Source organism: Sceloporus occidentalis, unplaced genomic scaffold (assembly GCF_023333645.1).
Source record: "Sceloporus occidentalis isolate IW3139 unplaced genomic scaffold, rSceOcc1.0.p SCAF_2, whole genome shotgun sequence".
In the NCBI taxonomy this organism is placed as follows: Eukaryota; Metazoa; Chordata; class Lepidosauria; order Squamata; family Phrynosomatidae; genus Sceloporus; species Sceloporus occidentalis.
The window spans coordinates 216,984,876-217,007,690 of NW_028316982.1; the positions used below are offsets into that span (position 1 = coordinate 216,984,876).

Below are 22,815 nucleotides of genomic sequence, written 5' to 3' on the forward strand. Positions count from 1 at the left end.
ACAGGTTGAGTTTCTATTACAGTATCTGAAATGCTTGAGAACAGAAGAGTTTTAGAATTCAAATTTATTTTATTTTGGAAAATTTGCATATATTTAATGGCATATCTTGGAGATGGGATCCAAGTCTAAACATGAAATTAATTTATGTTTCATATATACCTTATACACATAGCCTGAAGGTAATTTTATGCATAATATTTTTAATAGTTTTGTGCATGAAACAAGTTTTATGCATTGAACCATCAGAAAGTTTTCACTATCTCATCCATTCTTGGGGACAATTTTGGATTTTCAAATATTTTGGATTTTGGAATTCTGGATAATGGAGACAACCTGTACTGCTAAAAACACAACCAAGCAGAAGACAAGGGGGAAAGGTGGAGCTAGATGGCTGTAAAAACACTTTGTAGAAAGGAGCTTGTTTGTGAGAGGCTTTATTAAGTGAGTTATGCCCTTACCTTGAGATACCTCAAATTAGGACAGCAACCCAGTCCAAATTATTGAACTTTTGATTAACCGTGTGACTGAAGACAAAACAATTTTTTAAAAAATTAAAAACAATATTTCACTTTAATCCTTGTGTTGTTCTCTGAGTCTCATTTATGAAGTGAAAATAAGATTTTGCCTGCCAAAACAACAACAACAGTTTTTCTCTGATTTATGTCTCTCACACTTGGGTTTTCTCCATTTTTCATAATAATTGTTCATTCCTGTGTAGAACACTGGCTGGTTATCTGACTCAAAATGTCCCATTCCTGTCCATTTTAGCTCACTCACACTTAGTATTGCTGTAGATACATTCCATTATGTTAATTCATTCAAATTATGTCAATAAGGTTTCATTGGTACCTTAAAGAAGAACATACCTTTGAGCCCAGAATTATTTTTGTTAAATATAACAGATGGTATTCAGGATAACCTGATACAAGATGAGCAGAGTGTTTTATTATACATGATTACTTCAGCGCGGTTGAAGTGGGCTCAGTACTGGAAATCCAATAAGACCCCAACAGTAGGAGAATGGATACTAAAGTTAAATGAGTTGGCCACCTTAGATATGATTTTTATGACTAAAGGTAACAGAACCCAGCAACATCATGAAGAGAAATGGCATAAGGTTTCAGTATTATGGGAAGACCAAAGTTAGACAACTGGATTAAAAAAAAAAAAAAAAATCACTTTCTCTCCTTTCGGTATTTATACTTTTCTTTATTAATATATATACTTGTCCTTTCGGTGCTTCGATTGTTTTGGAATACTGTATATAGGTATCTGTATGGGGTATATGTGGAATAAACTTTTCTGGAATAAAAAATAAAAAAAAATAAGGTTTCAGGGAAAGCCAATGAACATAATACAATTATATACACCAACTACAGGAGGAAGAAATCGAGAATTTCTAAGACAGAGTGCAGGATGAAATTGATAGCATGCCAAAATGGGACTGTTTAGTTATTGCCATGCCTCCAGAGCATCTTTGATGCTCTTGAGACATATATTTAGTTGAGATTATTTTAGACTTTCTATGTATCAGTTCAGGAGGGGAAATAGAGATCTACAGCTTTAAGAAAGACAAGGATTGTGGGAAATCCCAGGGTCTTATACAGTGCGCCCGCGCCATACGCGGGCGTGCCATACGCAGCCTTGAGCATACGCGCTGAAGCCGCGGGGTGCACGCGGGGCGGAAGGGGCAGCACGTCCCATTCAATTGAATGGGCGCGCGCGCCCGTTGCACCCCGCGCACGCCTGCGCCGCCGCGCCCGAGCCCCATTGTTTCCAATGGGGCTTGAGCATAGGCGGAATTCACCTTACACGGAGGGATCCGGAACGGATCCCCCACGTAAGGCAAGGACGGACTGTACTGTCTCCCTCTAGCTAGTTTCTGTTGTGTAGTAAGATTTCAGCCAAGTCAGACCTGGAGAGAGTATTTTCCTTTGACAAAGATAAGTCCACAGAAGAAGAAAGGTAAAACCCACCAAGAAGAGAGAGCAAGGTATTTAAGAAGGACTGTTGAGAAAAAGGAGATCAGTTTCATGCTTTGTGTTTATGACCAGTAAAGCCTTTGAAAACTTAAGAAATTTGTGGACAAGTCTTTTGTTCAGGCTGTGTTCCTAGGAGCCAGAGGCCTTACTACACCCAAAGTCCATAGCATCGCTCTTGGGACAAAACAGTTATCATAGCTGTTTGGAATGCCAAAGTAGGAAGCAGAGCAGAAAATATAGTAATGACATTTGGACTCAGCTCAAGAAACAAAGCAGGAGAGCTGCTGATAGAGTTTTGTGCAGCCAACAGTCTATTCATCACAAATAACTTCTTCATACAACTGTACAGATGGACATCATTTGATAGTTTACACAAAAACAAATAAAATTACAAAATAGGTAACAGAAGATGAAGAAACTCCATTTTTGTGGCACAAACAAGACCAGGTGCAGAATGTGGCACAGACCACAAACTACTAATTTCAAAAATTAGAATAAAGCTGAAGAAGAACACCAAAACAATCACCATGGCAAAATATGATAAAACAAAACAAAACATCCCAACAGAATTAAAAGATAGCATGAGAAATAGCCACCACTTTTAGGCTGGATTGGGACCATGACAAACAGATGTGCAGCCCCAATCCAGTCAGCTTCCACCCCAAACAGGAGCAGAAAAACCCACCCCTATTCGGGGCAGAAAAAGGCCGCCCCTTTGCCTCTAGAGCCAGCTTTTCACCGGCTCCGGGGGCATGTGGTTTGTAAACACTGCACCCCCATGCTGGATAGAAGCCAGCCGGCATGTAATCACTGGCACAACTTTTGTCCGACATGGGAGGATGGTGCATCTAAATGCCACACCCTCAAGCTGGCACGAAGCCAGCTTAATCAGGCCATTTGTTTCGTCCCTATCTTCAGGATCTAACATCGGTCCTGTGAAAACCAATATTGTCTTAACAAGTTTAGTAAACAAGTAATACTTCACTGTAAACTCACATTAGTCAGTTAAGTATTCAGATCTCATGGACATGTGTGATATTTATGTAGCCTGTGTATAGGATAATAGCCCTGGTCGTCATTGTTAATAGATAACGAAGGCTTGCCAAGAAGAGGAGTAGTAGGAGGAGTGTTTTCCAACTCCTTTCTATATCTTTCACCTAGGGCATGCTGCCTTCAAAATGCAACATTATATCCCCATAAATACCATAAATGATGGCATCAGTACATGTATATGGAAGAAAAGAAAGATACTAATTCATACATTTGGTGGGGCACTCATTTTATAGTAGGGTGGACAGAGTGTACCCCTCCAGAGGCTGCTGAATAGCATAATTCCCCGAATTCCTCACTGTTGAACAACTGGAGATCCCTTATGCCCATTCCTGTTTTATATCCATCTCCCATTATTGGACTTTTGGGTCTTTGGGTGAAGCCTGATTTGCAACCTATTTATGTTGTCTCCTAGAGCTCAATAAAAGCTGTTGGAAATCAAACAAGATCCTTTCTGCATGAACCTACACTTGTTTTTTGTTTGTTTGTTTGCTTGTTTGTTTTCTTGAATATAAAGAGAGCTGGCTTTAAAGTAACTATGCATTTCACTCACACATTAGAAAAAGGCCCAAATTAACACAGGTGCATGCAGAGGAAAAGGTGGCATATGAGGACAAAGCAAAAAGCTTTTCTCAGTGAAAACCCCAATATAAATCTCTGAAGATGCCAGCCACAGATGCTGGCGAAACGTCAGGAAGAAATTCTTCTAGAACCTGGCTACATAGCCCAAACATCCACAAAAAACTACCAATACAAATCAATTTAACTTTAAAAAAAGTGAATGACAGTCCTTTTAAAATATGAATGAAAGTCAAGGCATCCATTCAAAGATACAATTGGAGTGATGGTAAACCTAGGGTTGCCATAAGTAAGGACCTCCAAACCAGGACAAATTTAGGACAAATGTAGAACAAAATTTTCAAATGTAGGACACATTTTTAAAATGGAGGACACACAAAAAAATTGATGCTTTTAAAAAAAATTCATATAAATGCATGTTTCTTAGGCATGATCAAAATGGAGGGCATTTGGCATTATTCCTAGACAGATGGCAGAAATGTGCTTCCCTTTCTGGCCAAAAACCAGAAGAGGAGGAAGAGTGGAAGAAGCAGAGGAGGAGGAAGAGGAGAAGAAGAAAAGGAGGAAGAGGGGAAAAGGAGGAGGAGGAGGAAGAGGAAGTAGAGAGGAAGAAAAAGGGGAGGAAGAGGGGAAGGATGAGGTGGAGAAGAAGAAGAGGAGGAGGAAGAAGAAGAAGAAGGGGAAGAAGAGGAGGAGGAGGAGAGGAGGAGGAAGAAGAAGAGGAGGAGGAGGAAGAAGATGAAGAAGAAGAGGAAGAAGAGGAGGAGGAGAGGAGGCAGAAGAAGAGGAGGAGGATAAAGAAGAGGAAAGGCTCTTTTCCCCCGTCAGGCCGCCTCCGTCGCCAGCGGAGGAGGCCAAGCAGGGAACGGGCCTCGCTGAGGCGAGGCTCCTTTCCCTGCCTGGTGTCTGTCACGGGGGGATCCCGGGGGCGGGGCCAAACCGGGGCGGGACCGTGCGGACTCACCCCAAATCGGGAAAGTCCCACCCCCAAGCGGGATATGGCAACCCTAGGTAAACCTGGTCCCTGCCTTTGGTGATTTAGTCACTGAGAATCAAGCTTATTTCTAGCTCCACAGCACTATCATTAATTATTTTTCTTGATAAGAACTGTTAGGTCTAAAGTGAGGCAGAAAGAAAGAAGAGCACCTGACCAAAAGGGAGAAAGATGAGAGGTATTAGCATAGATTTTTGAAGGTGACCATTGCAGAGACAAAAAAAGCCCCAAAGCCAAAAAAAAAAAAAAAAAACCCTAAGCTGCATATATGATTTGGTCACTACACCCATTATAAGTCAGATAAATTAGGAAGGCTTCTGCAGTGTAAGTTAAACAAAGCTGAAATTAATGATGAAATTGACTTGCCTTTCTGTTTGATTTTCATCAGAACTCAATTATAAAACCAGCTATCAAAAGGAAGTGTCCCATTAGTAGTTTTTTCATGATAACTTCAGAAGACAATTCTGAATCCACAGTTGATATTTAACAGGCAACCTCAGTCACTACAGGGTTTTGGTGAAAATTACTTCTAATCAAGGCCTTAACTATTATAATTAAAAACAGCACTAATCATTTGATGTATGCATAAAAAGAACAGAAATAAGATTTATTATGTCTTACGACTGTCTCATATATGAAGGGGAGAACCCTCTTCCAAATATTTGCTGCAGGAAGGATTATGATGACAAATGTGCTAATGAATAGGATTTAAGTAATTCCAGAAAACATAAAATGTCTCTTCCCTCAGCTATATAACAGACGTACACTACTTTGTTCAGCTACTACTTCAGTATTAAAAATAGCCCTAATTTGTATTGAAATATATTTATTTCAAGTAAAATATTAGGTGATTTAAAAGCAACCAGAACCCACTAGCACTACCTTCTATTTCATGTTGTTTTGCTCTGTCAACCAAGTGTGGGTTTGGCAAGCATGCATACACCCACAAACTTTCATCAGTATACAAGTACACTTCAATTAGGTCTTTGGTATGTGTTTCCAATTTTTTCTGCATTATTCTAGAACATCAAATAGCTATTGAGAATTTCATGCATAAAGCTGCCTTAAAGAGTTAATGAAAAGCATGACTCTGGAAACGCTGTACTTCCTTTTTCCATCTCTTCCTGCTTGTACCAAAAGATAAAGCCACTGCAAATAAAAGTACAGCTAATTGACATTAACACATTAATTAGCATATGTGCCAAGTTTGTTTGTTTGAAGCACTTCCCTACAGAAAGTGTATGGTTAAACTTGGTTTTAAGCATGCTTTCCCATACCACAAAGCACTTCCTTCAGGTGTCCCTTCTGAAACAATCTGTCCCATATTTAGTTATGGCTATGCCATGGATAGAATCATAGAATTGAAAGAGACCGCAAGGGCCATCCAGTCCAACCCCCTGCCATGCAGGAAAGCTAAATCAAAGCATCCCTGACAGATGGCCATCCAGCCTCTGTTTAAAAACCTCTAAGGAAGGAGATTCCACTACACTCCAAGGGAGTTTGTTCCACTGTCGAACAGCCCTTACTGTCAGGAAATTCCTGCTAATGTTGAGGTGGAATCTCTTTGTTTTATTGGTTTTTATCTATTTTATGATATGTTTGTAATTTGGTTTTAATTCTATGTAAACCACTTTGATCTTTTGGAAAAGTGTTATATAAATAAAATTTATTATTATTATTATTATTATTATTATTATTATTATTATTTTCTTGTAGCTTGCATCCATTGCTCTGGGTCCTAGAAGATAATCCTGCCACCATAAATACATACTGAGATACAGGTCTTCTAAATTGTGAAAGCAATTGAACTTCTAAATCTAAAACATAGGTAAAAATTAGAAATTCACATGAATGATAAGTGAAATTGCTAATATTGAAAACAAACATTCTTATTTTTGAAACTGCTTGAAAAGAGGCAAAGGTGAAAGCCACAACATGTAGTTCTATTTCCCAAGTGTTTGCTGCTCCCCAAAATTAAAAATAAATGAGGAACTACGAAAGGAAAGTGTTGGCCAAAATGTTATAACAGTCACATCAAGGGTTGCAAGATGTACTCTGTCTCTTGCAAAACTTTATTTGAAAGGTAAAATATTTTTCTGACTCACAGACAGAATTGTAATTCAACTCTATTGAAAGGTTTTCTTATTAAAAAATGGTTATTGTGGATACCAGAGGGCATGCTACCATGAGAACTCAACAGTTACTACTGAGCTTTGCCAACTAATGCTTTATGCTACTGAGCTTAAATAAGCTGTGTGAGTTCACAACGTTTTCAGTAAAGTGTGTACATTTGTGTCTGTTTCATGTCAATAGGGCATAACACCTCTTTTTATCTTAATCAGATACTGAATATATCTGAACAGCTGCAGGCTATGCAGCACTATACTTTACAATAGAAAGTGCACGGCTTAAAAACCAGGAAATTGTTATGCCAGAGTTGTCTGACAGTGGTGTGCATCAAGTTCATGTTTCTGGCATTTCATCCAGCAAAATATGGTATCTTGCAGCATAAACAGTGAAGTTCCGATAAGAGATCAATATGGGAAAAAGAAAAGTTGGCATCCAGAATTATCACTTTATGCCTGTTGAAACCAATCTGTGAAATGGGGTGCCTCTGACATTAAATAAGAGCAAAGTAAGTACATTATGTATTTGGCTGGAAAATAGAAATTAAAGGGGTAATCAGCTAAACTGTCTGAATAACTTCTGCTTACACAGGAATTGCTGAAAATCCCAACAATAAAGTATCTATCATATATTAAGAGAGTTGTGAAATGTGGCTGATGATCAGAGTCAAGAAAATCATTAGAAAAAAGAAGTTGTCTTTCAGAAATTTTGGCCAAAGTTTTGGGCAAAGTAACACAAGCAGATGAGAAGAGAAAGAAGAGAGAAGAACTGGTCAAAATACTGATAACATCTTTAAAATACACAATGAGGAACTAAACTAAATCAGAAGCAGAGTTCCGTGTAGACAAGGAATTTAAAAAAGAACTAATGAAAGAAAAGAAATTGCAGAGTAAAATATTTCTGTCTCACTTCTTTGAATATATACAATTGATACCAATGTCTGAACTAACATTTTCAGGAAGGCATTTTGAAAACAGAAGCAACCTCTGTTAACAGTGGTAATGTTTTGATAAACTAGAAATTAACATATCATCAGGTGCAAGAGTTCTCAAAAAATAACTGTCTGGAAAATGTTTAAGTAAACTGTGGGAAACAATAAATTTGGGTACAGATGTAAACATTTATGGTCGAGTTGATTACAACATATGGGGGAAGAGAAGACATTGGGTATTCTGGGATCAGGAGTGGTACAGTGGACCTTTGTTATACGCTGGGGTTTGGTTCCAAGATCTCCCGTGTATAACAAAATCCGTGTATGCTCAAGTCCCATTAAATATAATGACATAGCAAAATGGTGCCCCTTATAAAAAATGGAAAATCAAGGTAAATTTATACCTTTTCTGAACATTTTCAAACCGTGTATGCTTGAATCGGTGTATAAAAAATCCGTGTATAAGAAGGGCCGACTGTAATTTAGGGGGAAATTGAAAAAAATATGGAATAGGGTTCATGTAATTAAAAACAATAAAATAGCATTGACTGAATGGGAAAGAGATCTTGGGACAATGGGTAACTTGATGGAAATGTCAAACCAATATGGGGAAGCTGTGAAGATAATTTTGTTTGGTTGGATGGTTAGGAATGGGACCAAAAATAAAATTATCAATTTTGCAATGCCCTAACAAACTGGTACTCAAACATTTTACCGTTAAGACCCCCTTTACATCTACATGAGGATGTTGCTCATGTAATACTCAATGTAATATATGAATAAAAATATTTTGTTTATTTAGTTTGTGTATTTTATTTGTACTTTCAAGTATATTCATATCTTTAGATTTTATAAGGAAATAACATTGTTCAAATTAGAGCAGTTTGATTTTAGTAAATTCAGTGCTTAACTCAACACATACGTAACTTTTACACACAAAAAAGTTTGGGAAGAAGCCGTGAAGAAGGAGAGATTAGAGATTCAAGTCATGCCCCCCCCCCCCAGTGTCCCACCCCACCATGTGAGTACCACTGCTCTAGCACATATCAATGGAATACAATTCTGTTTGCTACATCACAAAAGGGATATTACAGGGCTGACAAAGTTGCAGAAAAGAACAATCACAATAATTACAGGTCTGACACAAGGGAAAATTAAAATATTGGGTGCTATTTAATTTAGAAACACTGGTGGATAGACTTGGTCAAGGAAGCCGTAGCCTTAACTTTACAAGATTTTAGCAGGGCTGTTGATAGTGGGGATGCTTGGAGAGCTCTCATTCGTAGGATTGTCATAAGTCGAATCTGACAGCAATTAACAAGAATTTAGAAAGAAGATGAAAGGGTGAATGTGATAGAAAAGTCCATGATTATGTTTGGAGAACAACTAGGAAATGGTGAAACATTTTTTCTCACTCATAACATTAGAAGAACCCATGGTTCTATGGTGTGAGATTCAGAAATAACTTCCTTGCAACACACAGTTATGGACCTCAGTTTCTAAGGTATGTTTTAATGACAAACAACTTAAGATGGATTTAAAAGAGAATTAGAAAAATTCATGGAGATAAAGGCTGTCATAACCACCTAGCTGGCCTCTATGGGAAACAGGATGCTTGAACTTATAAGCCTTTGTCTAACCAACAGGGGTGTTCTCACACATTAGCAAAATTCCCATTGCACTGATTAATGTCCCATATTAAAGTATAGTGCTCAGAGAGAATATCCCTATTCTGACATCTATATTTTTTCTATTTTATACTGTTTATAGAGCACACTTGTGCCAGTCTTTACAAAGATTTGTAGTTGCATATGGTCTATTATCCTGTCAGTGGCATATTCATTCATGAGTTCACCTTATGCCTGTGTATGTCTCTTTTTTTTTTGGGGGGGGGGGGTGGTGCTGAAGAGGGTTAGCATTCCCCTCTTTCCTTTGCAGTACCCAAAGGAGTTTACCACACGGGTCCTGAAACGGGCCCGTTACGTTCTAAAATGTGCATGCACAGGGGCGCACACAAAATGGGATGGGGCTGAGGATGGCATTTTACCGCACACTGGAACACCGCCTTTGCTGCAGGTCATTCCAATCACGTCCCTGTTCCGTTCCAGAGGGTGCGATTTCTGAGAACTGTTCTAAAGCATTCTCAGAAATGGTGCCCCCTGGAATGGAAAGGGGACACGATTGGAAGGCCCGGCGGCAAAAGCAGCATTCCAGTGTGTGGTAAAATGCCATCCTTAGCCCCATCCTGTTCCGTGCATGCCCCTGTGCACGCATGTTTTAGTATGCAACGGGCCCGTGCGGTAAACTCCAAAGTGTTACCCAGTGCCAGGGGTGGGACTTACGCACCAGGAATGGGACTTCCTCCTTCCTCCGCAATGTCCCTGGCCTTCAGCTATCTCTGAAGAGGGGGCTGAAGGCAGGGGAGGGTCTGGAAGGAGGAGGTACAGGTACATGTCTCTTCCTCCTACTCCCCCTATGCCATCCCCAGCCTTCAGTATGAAACACTCTTCTCTCAGAGAGTGGTGGAATCTCTCTCCTTGGAGGTCTTTAAACAGAGGCTGTATGGCCATCTGTCAGGGATGCTTTGATTGTGATTTCCTGCATGGCAGGGGGTTGGACAGGATGGCCCTTGTGATCTCTTCCAACTCTATGATTCTATTATTCAGGTTTCCATCAACAAGCCATACCGTTTTCCAGACTTCATTTCATTTCATGTCCCTGCACCTCCTTTTCCCATTTTTCTCCTTGAATTCAGTCAGCATTCCATATCCTCTGAGCACTCTCTGTTCTGACTGAGCCGTTTATAGGTCAGCCCATCTCTAAGCTACTACAATACTTAGGACTTCTCCAAGTTGATATTTCCTCCTAACAAAGATGGTGCCATTTTAGCTTCATACGGGTTGACACCTGGAGAATTGAGTTTGCTGTTTGTATATATGATTAAGATATGGTTTTGTTCAACCAAAGTGAGATCTATTTTCAATTATTCACTAATCCAGATACACATCTTGCGACAGAAACATTTCACCTTCAGAAACTTATTCTGAAAAACTGGCAACAGTCTAAAGGGAATAAGCCTCAGCTGATTTATAAAGGTTAATCCCATTGGACAGAAATATCAGATTCATCTTCAAGGATTTTAGCAACTGATTTTCTCTAACAATTAGGTTTAAAGATGGAAAACTGTGTAGAGAACATGAAATAGCAAGAGACACTACTTTCAATAAACTTTATGTTTGTGACCTCTGTCCCTCATTTATTTTCATGTGGAAAATGCTATGACCCGTGCCCTACTCCAAATTAAAGATTCTCACAACTATGCTAGTTTCCTATCTAGCAGTGGCTATTCTTTCTTTTCACTTCTTAAACAGGAATTGACTTATTTAAAGTATTCCTAAAACCAATGTTTGATAATGCACCCTGTGATAATTGACCCAATGACTAAAGTCACCTCAACATTATTAAATATTATACTGTGCATAATTTGAAAGACAGCAAGAATTTGCAACTCATTTAAAATTTCTTACATTTTCCTAGTTCAAATGAAATGGAAAGACACCTGAACATTTCAGTCATTCACCTACAGACCAATAAAGTAAGAATTTATACTGTCATGCCATTCAGCTACAGGAATCATCAATAATATAAACACCTCACTTTTCTGTCAAATACACCTGTTAAGCATTAAGAATTCTGACTTTTTTTTAATGAGATTACTGCCCAGGGACTTTCATACTACATAATTATAGCACTATGATCCAACTTTAATTGCCATGGTTCCGTTTTATAGCATTCTGCCACTGGCAGTTGTGGAGGAAATTTAGAATTCTATATAAGAAAGCTCTAGTGCCTCACAAACTACAAATTCCACAATTCTATAAGATGCAACCATGGCAGGTAAAGTGCAATTGTCATGAAAGAATTGTTTGGTGTTGGTGAAAAAAAATCTTTCATTCGTTTACAGGTTTGTAAAATAGAAATACACATACCACTTTAGGGTTACCCCTGTTAGTTATCATTGGCGAGGTTTAGTAATTAAATCTCTGTAGCAGCTCACCCTCTGTTTTCTTATAATCCAACAACCCTTGTTTTCTTATTATCCCACAACTTCCTTTAAAAATCAAACAAACAAACAAATAAAAAGAAACTATTCCATTTTGTTGTTAGCTCCATTGAGTTGTTGTCCAGGAAAGCTGCCATCGGACAGCTGATAAGAGTGTGCCAGGCAAAGGTAAACAAAAGCAAGGCTTTACAGCAACAAAGAAACAGTTCCAAAAGCACAAAACCAGTCCAGTGTCCGATAGAATAGCAAAACCAAAAGCCAACCTAGGGTCCAGGGTTCCAAAGGGTGGTTCCACAAGTCCAGTCCTGGGTCAAGAGTGCCAGAGAGTAGATCAATAAGTCCGGTCCAAGGTCAACAGGTCTAGGTCTATCCGAAGTCTAGGAAGCAAGGAGTCCAGCAACAAAGTCCGAGGGAGTCAGAGAGAGCAGCTTTCACCAAAGGAATGCAAATAGACTCTGACAATGAGGCTCAGCATCTGCCAGGTGTTTATATCAGGCCAGCTCCTTATTGCAGCTGCTGGGTGATTAATGAGCGTTTCTCAGCTAACCTTCAGGAACGTCAAAGGGAAGCCCTTTCAGTCTTTCACTAAAGGTAGGTACCTCAGTATCTTGCTCCTCTATGTCTCCCAGGCCTAGAACCTCTGCTAGGGAAAGGCTGGACTGCTGAGCCACAGGGTCCACTGGAGGTAATACAACAGGGCTAGACCTGGTTGAGCCAATTCTCCAGGAGCTGGGACCTCACAGGGCAGAGCTGAGGCCTGGCTCTGTCTCAGGTTCCCCCTGCACCTGAAGGGCCAAGTCCTCCTCATTGTCCTCCTCGTGACTGGCCATGACAATCATCCCCAAATCACAGTGACACTGTGGATAAGACACCTCCAAGATGCCTCTGTGCTCCAAGACTCCTTGCGCTCTACTTAGGTCCTGTAAATTCAGACTCTCAACCTCCCTAATGGAGTTTACCCATCTAGCTTGTGGTCTTCCTCTCCTCCTGCTGCCTTCCACTTTTCAGCATCATTGTCTTTTCTAAGGAGTCTTTCTTTCTCATGGTGTGTCCAAAGTACAACCTCAGTTTAGTCATCCTGGCTTCAGGAGAGTTTGAGTTTTATCTGTTCTAAGACCCATTTGTTCATGTTCTTGGCTGTCCATGGGATCCTTAACACTCTTCTCTAGCACCGCAGCTCAAATGAATTGATTCTCTTTTGGTCTGCCTTCTTTACTGTCCAGCTTTCACATCCACAAATGGTGATGGGGAACAGAATACAGCGCGCCCACGCCATATGCAGGCGCGGCATACGCGGCTTGAGCATATGCACTCAAGCTGCGGGGCTCGCGCGGGGTGCGCGCCCGTTGCGCCCTGCGCGCCGCCGTGCACGAGCCCCATTGGAAACAATGGGGCTTGAGCATAGGCGGAATGCGCCTTACACGGCGGGATCCGGAACGGATCCCCATGTAAGGCAAGGGCACACTGTAGTTTGTATGATCCTAACCTTAATATTCTTTACACTTGTCTAGTACTTTCATAGCTACCCTTCTCAGACTTAGTCTTCTGATTTCTTGACTGCAGTTTCCATTCTGGTCAAGAAGACCAGAGTTTGTTTGATTCCACATATGGAAATTCTTTCACTATTTCTATTTTATCATTAACTAGGATGAATTCATGTAGTTCATCCATGATAATTATTTTTGTTATCTTAATATTCAGCATTAAGCCTACCTTAGCACTTTCTTCTTTTGACTTTCTTTAGTAATTCTTTTCTGCAAGTAGTATGGTGTCATTTGCGTGATCTTCACTCCTCCTGCCTCTGAGTCTAAGCCTGTTCTGTGTATGATATTTTCTATTAAAATATTCTTATTCGTGATTTTTTTTCATTCTGTTTACAATATAAAATCATTTATTACTATCCTTTCTGACTACAGTGTTTGTTTTACTTATATGAGCCTCTAGTTCTGAAAACAAAATTAAACAATAAAACAAAAACAAAAACAAATTATTTATTAATTAATATAATTACATTAAGATATGATAATCAAACATAAAATGTGCTATAAAGGGCAATAACCTATTCCTTGACAAGATACATGTTTCTTCAGCAAATGTGCAATTCATTTTTTCTTTCACTTCTACATTCTCCCAAGCTACTCTGCTAGGAATTCTTAATGAAGATTTTTTTTTCTTAATTTGCTAGGAGTGAAATCTAGCAGGCATGGCTGCCGAACAACCTCCCATGATTCATGAAGCAAGCATGCAGCAACAGAGGTGGAAGATTCTGCCACGTATATCTTCTGTGAATTCTGCTTATACATTGCCATGCTTCGCTTTAATAATCTTTAGAAATATGCACATCTCCTTGTGCTGTAATAATATATTCAGCTGCACATATCAACACCTCCTACAAAAGGTATGGTATCTCTTGTAAAAATACCATCCAGTAGGTGCTGTTCCTCATCCAGAAGGTGCCTTAATCTCACCAATGAGCCATTCCAAAAATAAGCGTACTATACCACATGAGCAGTGTCTTGAAAAGAAACAACAGGACAATTGTATGAAATTACAACAGTGAAACAGACCAATTTTCTATCATTTCTTACATTTTGTTTCCACAATGGCCAACTGGTTAGCTAGGAAAACCCAAAGCAGGACAGCACTTCCCTATTCATGTGACATTCAAAATCAAACTACTACTAACATACCAGTGTGGGGTATCTGTTCCCTCCACTCACAATTTTCAAATCCAATCCAATCCCTACTAATTGATTCTTGGATTTGCATACATTTCATATAGGCATGTTACTTAGACTTCTCGTTTTGATCTTGCTAACTTGTAAACCACACGTTCTTTCCCTGGCTTTCTCTTAACATTTATTAAATCCTTATTTATATTCAGTCATTTTAGGTTTGCTGTAAAGTCACCTTCCTTATTCATCATAATCCCTTTTGTTCACTGTGGAATTATGATACTCTTGTTTTATATTATTTTGACAGGAAGTCATGTAGGTGAAGAGAAGGATCTGAAAGTCTCCTTTGAACTTCAAAATATAAATTGGCACATCACAGAACACTAGGAAAACTTCAATTTCAATTCCTGAATGACTGAACATAGAAAAAGTACAATTTTAAAATGAGCACCTTCAGTTTTGATCCATGAGCCACAGGAGAAAATCCACCTGGTCCAGGTGGGATAAACAACTCCCATTTCCCAAAATCTATTTTCTTATATGGATGGGAAAATGGATTCCAGTTATCTGCATGAAAGAGAAAGAGAAGGAATTATATTAAATATAGAAAGAATACTAAACTGCAAAATTCACATATAAATCAGAAACATATCAGTTTCAGCATCAATCTAATTTATGGTCAACAGATCTTGCTGTTCTAGAACTGTTAAGCATTTTTAATACTGTTTTAGTTTTTATTATTTTTATTATTGTTCTATAATATTTTATTAACATCTAGTCATATTGAAGAGGGAACAAGCTTGTTTTCTGCTGTTCCTGAGAACAGGACCCAGAACAATGGATGCAAGCTACAGGAAAAGAGATTCCACCTCAACATTAGGAGGAACTTCCTGATAGTAAGGGCTGTTCGAGAGTGGAATACACTCCCTCGGAGTGTAGTGGAGCCTCCTTCCTTGGAAGTCTTTAGGCACAGCCTGGATGTCCATCTGTTGGGGATGCTTTGATTGAGAGTTCCTGCATGGCAGGGGGTTGGATTAGATGGCCCTTGTGGTCTCTTCCAACTCTATGATTCTATGATTCTATTTATTACTATTTTGATAATTTAATAATTTAAATAATTTAATAATACTTTTATTAACATTTAGTATTATAATATTATTAAAATAGCATTTTAAATATTGTCAATTTCATTCTAAGGTAGAACAAGAGGTATAACCATCCATAAATATTAAGTAATGAAGAAAAGTTTTAAATACAGGATTCTTAGTTCTCCTTAATAGTTTTGTGGAGACAAACCATTTGATTCTACATGCCATTCATTCTTTTCATATCCTCTTTTTGGCCTCTTCTTTCTTTTGCTCCGTCACTGCACTGCCTGTTCCTTTTGTTTATCTTTCTTTTCTTTCAGGTCTTCACCTTTATTATCCCTCCTCACAGAATGATAGAGTTAGAGCTGACCCCAAGGACCATCTACTCCAACTTCACCATGCAGGAACACACAATCAAATCACTCTCCAGAGATAGACATCTAGCCTCTGTTTTAAATATCCCACGGAGGAGACTTGACCATACTCCAAGGCAACATATTTCACTGTCAAACAGCTTTGTTTTTTAAAACCCTACCCAGTTCATGCCATTTTCCAGCTAATAAATAAATAAATAAACATGACTATTTCAGTGTACACTAATGTTCCTACCATTTTGCTATTAGTTCTTCATTTTGGAATTCACTGTCTTCTGGCTGTTCCTTCAGTGGCCTGCAATTCTATTCTTGTTTCCATGTGTCACTAAAGTAGCATTTTCTTGATTCTTTCTGACTAGAAAGCACTATCACTCCATTTCCCCTTTTCTTTCCTGTCCGAGCCAAAGATGTCATATTCTCTCAATGTCTCAGCTTCCTACTTGTCAATCCTCTAATTGGAATCCTTTCAACCTAGCTTTTGCCCTGATTATTGCACCAAAAAAGTCCCTTCACACATATGACAACCAACTTTCTGCTACTGACATAGTTTCTTTTTTTATCCCCCCCCCCTGCCACCCCGTACATTTCTTTAAGAATTTTTCTCCTACTGATACAGCTGATCATGCAGGTCTGTCCACCTAGCTCTGTTTCCATGAAATTCTCTTGCCCATTTCCCATCTTTGTTTCCTAATAATTCTTGAGAAATCTTTATGCAGTTTATTTTGCTTTTCTTCTGTGAACATATTAGAACTCTTCCTATGTAACTCCATGATCAGTTAATTTAGACCCACATAACATGACAACACAGACAAACTATAGCTTTATTTTACTGTTCCCTATTCTTTCACCAACATTCCTGCAACTGACAGAAGTCAGACTTTTGCATTTCCTTTGCAAAAGAAAAATATCTTTTCACCAATATAAAAGATATTATGGACAACTGTATGTAGTGCTGCCACGTAGAAGTATCCCTTCCCATTGTGCCATCAATCCCATCTTTGAGCTTTTAAATATACAAACAAGGCTTTTATTGTGAAGTATTAAATTCTAAGATACTGATATTTTGCTTGTAGTCCTCAAGTTACTAAGCAATAATGTATGTAAATAAAATATTCGGTGTCATTTACCAGAAGCTTTTCAGGAAACTAGAATGTCAATACTGCCTCTTGCATCAGAGTTTTAGCTTACTAATTGCCTCATATACATGATTTACTAAGCTTTTAGAAGTACTAATTGACAAATCATAACATTTCAGATGTTCACTTAACAGTCATAGTATTTTCTTTGAGAGACCAAAGGAATATTTGGTTCAGCTCAAATGGATGTGCATATCCATTTGAAAGAATGTACAGTGCTCCCTTCTTTACGTGGGGGATCCGCTCCTTACATTCTCCCACAGCTTCAGTGTATGCTGAAAGTCAACTCTTAACTTATAATGATTACCATGGATTACATAGGATTTTCTTGGGCAAGGAAGATGTGGTTTTGTCGTTTCCTTCTTCTGAAATATAGCCTACAGCTCTTAGTATTCATTAGCAGTCTCCCATCCAAGCAATAACCAGGGTTGCTCCTGCTTAGCTTTGAGGATCAGATAGGATGTGGTACCTTTTTGTTATTGTTGTGTGCCTTCAAGTCATTTCCAACTTATCATGACTCTATCACAGGGTTTTATTGGAAAATTTCTTCAGAGGGTTTGGCATTTCCATCCTCTGAAGCTCAGAAAGTTTGATTTCCTCTGGGTCACCCAATGGGTTTCATGGCCAAGCTGGGATTCAAACACTGCTCTCCAGAGTAATAGTCCAATGCTTAAATCACTACACCAAGCTAAAAATCTAGGTGGAGCTGGTGCCTATTTCTCATCCTGGTGTGTCATGAATATATGAAAGCTAAATAATTTTCCTACTCTGAAAAGGACAGTTATAAGAAATAAAGACTGAGCATCCATTGTATTATGTTCACAATGTTCAGAAAAAAGAAAGAGAACATTTAGTTCAACTTTTGTGTCTTGTACTATGTTGGAGGCAGGCATATGCCAAAGCCCAGCTTTCTCCAGAGTTCAAGAACACAGCAATGCACCCTCACAGTCTTCACTAAGGGTAATGAGAAATGACACCATATAATTCTTGGTCACTTTTCAGGACCTGGGGACAGGGGAAGGATCTTGTTATTTGGATACAAGTTCTCCTGCAAAAATATTGAAAAGAGTTTTCCATTGATTCCCCAGCCCCCCGAGCCAAGGATCAAGGATTTTATTTTAGCCAAAAGATGTGGGGTTTGGCCAAAAAAAAAAAAATGGGGGCATTTAGGTGTCAATGGGGTACATATTGCTGCATTGTTCACATGCAACCTGAGGACAGCACAAATCCGATCTCTACGCTATTCCCTCAGCTCTTCCTTCTGCTGTGTCCTAGCTATTTTCTTTAACCACAAAACTTCCTTTCTTCTTCTCCTGAAGGGGACTGTACGGTCCTGCTGGTGCTGTTATATTATTAACAGTAATAACAATAAAATGTTAGTCGTGCATGTATTCATTTAAGACCAACAATTTCACAGCCCTGCTTCAGCAGATCAATATGCCCATGTGCAGCTTTCCCTGACAGAATCTGCAAACAGATGTTGATCATCATACTTTATCAAAGATATTTCAAAATCAAAGTTTTCCATTATACTTATTCTGTTATTTACATTTATTCTTTGACACAACATAGGATAATAATTTTCAATTAATATTATTATTGTCGGAGGTGCAACCAGCCATTAGCCAAAGAAAAACAAACAGGCCAAATGAAATTATGAAAATGCCTAAAATAATAAATATATGCAGGGCATAGAATATATTAAACCTCCCCCCCCCCCATCCAGTTAGGGTATATAGAATGACTCCCCAATCTTTTCAGAGTGCATTGAAACATTTTAAAATTGGGAAGCCAGTATGGCCACCAATACAAAATGGATGCCATAGGGACATGGGTAGTCACAAGCTCAAAGCTCACAAATGTCAATCTGCTTATTTTGCCCCACAGAGACAATAATCATGTCCAAATAGAAAATTGGCAATACAAATTCAGAAACACACACAGAGCCCGAAAACAACTCACCCATATCATATACAACAAGATTGGAAAATGCAACCTATGAGGCAGTTTTGCCATTCCCTGAGCTGGACCTCAAGCTCAAAAATAAAAGAAGCTGCCAAATTCCCAAACTGCATCAAAATGGTCTTAAAGTGTGGCTTACTTGGTTTTGTGCATCATCAAAACTTTTTTTAAAAAAACTATTTAAAAAACCTGATTTTGGAGCAAAAATTAGTATAGCCTATCAAAGGCCCAAAGCAGACAGGTCAAAAGGACTGCATCAACACCAGGATTGCAGCAACCACACATGTCTAGTCCCGATCCAGGCTGAACCGGGCCGCTGGAAGAAGAGAATGTCATCCGCCTCTTCTGTCCAAATGATGCAGCATTGGTGTAGTTTCCAGCTGCATTTGGCCCATGCATCATCTCAATGCCACAACCCCAATTTGGCCCAAATCCAGCACTTTTGGCCCATTTGCTTCAGGCCAAAGAGGTGTAGGGAGAAAAATGGGCTCCTCTCACCCTTACCACTCATGCAACATACAAACACAGGCCAACATCCCACCCACCCACCCACCCACCCAAAATTTCACACACTGTGGCAGAAAATTCCCAATTAAAAAAAAAACTTCAAAAACATACTAGTGGGCAATACTCTCACTCAAGAAAACTCCATGTGATCCAAGAGAGAATATAAAAAATGTATAAAGAAGCAGGTGGGGACCTTCTTCCACATGTGGTAGAACTGCTCTAAAGCTAAGAAGTTTTGGCTATTGGTAAGATCAAGAATGCAGAAAATCTTGAAGTCCAGATGTAAAAGTTAACTTTATATCTGAAACATTCTTGGTGGGATTTTTTGGTTTTGGCATACAGGAAGAAAAAGGGATGGGTAGACTGGCTCAGCATATGGTGCAAGCGGCAAGAATCTATGTTAAATATTGGAAGACTCCAAAGATTAGTTAATTAGTAGATTGCAGAAATGGATCAGTTTACACATTTAATGAAAGCAAAACCCAGAGAACAGATCTTCCAAGAATGGAACCGGCTTACAGCATATTTGCAGCTAAAAGAGGGGGGGGGGGTGGCATCAGCAGGCTTTGAAGGGTGACTGATTTTATTTTATTTAGGTTAGGAATCATAGAATCATAGAGTTGGAAGAGACCACAAGGGCCATCTAGTCCAACCCCCTGCCATGAAGGAAATCTAAATCAAAGCATCCCCGACAGATGGCCATCCAGCCTTTGTTTAAAGACCTCCAAGGAAGGAGACTCCACTGCACTCCGAGGGAGTTTGTTCCACTGTCAAACAGCCCTTTTTCTTCTTCTTCCTACTTTATTTAAAATATGCTAAAATTAAGAATAAAGTGAATACAGGAAGTTTATATATGAAGGAGACAGGGAAAAGGATTAAGGGATATGCTATTTGTCTTGGCAAATGGGAAATCAGTAGTTATCTTTTTATTTGTTTACTGTTTTGTTTAGTGTGTTTTTTTCAGACAGGAATACATATACATAGGAGAATGTTGGGGTTGTGCATTGTAGTGTCTTGCACTTTTTCCAACATGTGTCATTAAATTATATTATTAATAAAGAAAGAAAGAAAGAAAACCTTCTGTGACCAAGGCAGTTTTCCTGTCAATGCTCAGAGGCTGTCCTTTTACCTCAGAAACATCCTTTGACTCTTTGGTCTTGACACTTGCCCCTTTCATACCTCATTACACTTCCTTTTCAATGAATTATGATTGAGGTCCCTTATATGTATGTTGTTTTTGGTAGCGTTTTGTCATTCTTGTAAATTTATTCAGCCAGTACCCTTTTTTGAAACAAGTGAACATCAACTTTATTTATAAGCATATATTAAAATACATATCTTTTTCCAAGTTATTTCACAGATCGTATGGTTACAGTACACTCATCCCTCCACATTCACTGGGGTTAGGGGCACAGGACCCAGTGAATGTGGAAAAACCAAAAATAACCAAAACACTATGTTTTTACCTGAGAGAACACTTCTGTAGCAATCTCTAGCGCCTCCAGTACAACTCTGTGGTCAACATCTGCCAGACATTGACAATATAATTGCTCTGGAAGAGCTACAAATGCCTAGTGGAGTGTTCTCTCTAGAAATCTCTAGGTCCCTCAGTGCAATGTTTGGTTAAAGTTGACCACAGAGTTGTGCTGGAGGACCTAGATATTCCTAGAGAGAACATATTAATAAAATCTGTGAATAATCAAATCGGCAAAAGTCAAAGCTGCAAATGTGGAGGACAGTATACTGTAGTTACAGTACTCTAATAGTTACAAGTTATTTCTTATTCAGTCCTCTCATGGAACTCCTTCAAATCTAAACTGTTTCTTACTTTTCTTAATCTTTTCCTCTTATACTATTAAAGTTTTTCCCCATTAAAAAACTATGAATCCTGCTAAGAGACACTGTCCCAAATTCCAACTAACACTTCTTAGAACAGAACAGATCTGAACTGATCTAAAACTGACACACAGGACTTTATCACACTGGCACTGAAATGGGCCCAGTGCATTCTAAACGTGCGCACGCGGGGGCGCACGGAATGGATGGGGCCAAGAACCCCATTTTACTGCACAGTGGAACGCTGCTTTTGCCGCCGGGCGTTCCAGTTGCATCCCCGTTCCGTCCCAGAGGGTGCCATTTCTGCGAACTGTTTCTAAGCGTTTTATATTTTATATACAAAATATGCATATGCATACATACAAAGTATGTTAAATATGTGTTGTATTATATTTGATGAAAGGATATATTAGGAAATCATAAAATTTGGATACTGTAATAACATAAATCATGGTGTATAAGCACACACAAATATATATGATATTATAATTATGTTGTCTGGATAATTAATAAAACTATAATAATAAAAAGGAGTACAGAAGTGCAGCCACATTCAGCAGAAGTGTCACCTCATTCAGCTAACAATAAATAAATTTCTCTTAAGATGTTCTTTTATGAATGACAGGACTATAAAAACACAAGGGATCTTAATTGGTTTTCATACAACAACATGTTCTTTTATTAATGACAGAACTACAAAAACACAAGGGATCTTAATTGGTGTTCATACAACAACATTCCCAATCTAATGTGGGGCCACATAAAGGCTTTAACATCTAGACACGATGGCACTGACCCTCTTCTGACTGGAGCCATCTTTGAAATAGCATGAAATACTGCTGGAATATCACCAAGAGCTTGTCTGAGTATTCATGCAAGCCCTTCACACAGTCATTAATGAACACCTAAAGAGATCTATAATATAAATCAGAAAATATATTATTTCTTATGAAATCTTGGTGAAAGTGATTGTACAAAGCCTTTTTATTTATTTATTTATTTAGGTATTTATATCCTGCCCTTTAGCCCTAATGGCTCTCAAGGCGGCTTACAATTTTTTCCCATTGAATAATAAATTGAATAATTTTAAAGCAGCTGCATGATTTAAATATATTCTCTATTCAACATGATTGATTTCTGAGGTCCCTAATGTCTGCTAGGCATTGCTTACAAGTTATATTTTAGGTATTTCTTCTAATTGAAATGTAAAAAGGTAAAAATAATCTAATATTAAAACTTATCTAGATCAGTCTGTTTTTATGTCTAATGGGGGGTTGCAGCTCAATTCCCCACAGGAATATTTCTAATACCCACCTGCATTTAATGACAAATTTCCATTCCTTAGGCCTTTTGATTCCATTAACTGCCCCCTTGGGAATGAATTTTCTGCTTTGACTGATGATGAATAAGATGTGTTGGGCAACTGACACACTTTTTCATTTAGAAGGCTAAAAGAAGATCCACTCCAGACACTTTACTGATTAGTTTTATTTGAATCTGAAAATAGCTAT

At 38.6% G+C, this 22,815-nt stretch overlaps 1 protein-coding gene across 2 annotated transcripts in view; it reads right to left on the bottom strand.

The window, feature by feature from the left end:
• LOC149319688 (1,4-alpha-glucan-branching enzyme-like) overlaps positions 1-22,815 on the bottom strand; it is a 215,543-nt gene that overhangs the window by 125,737 nt on the left and 66,991 nt on the right. For both annotated transcript variants that reach the window (XM_089512205.1, XM_089512204.1), the window contains exon 3: positions 14,853-14,968. In XM_089512205.1, coding sequence (XP_089368331.1) covers positions 14,853-14,968 — 116 coding nt within the window. The remainder of the gene's footprint in view (positions 1-14,852; positions 14,969-22,815) is intronic.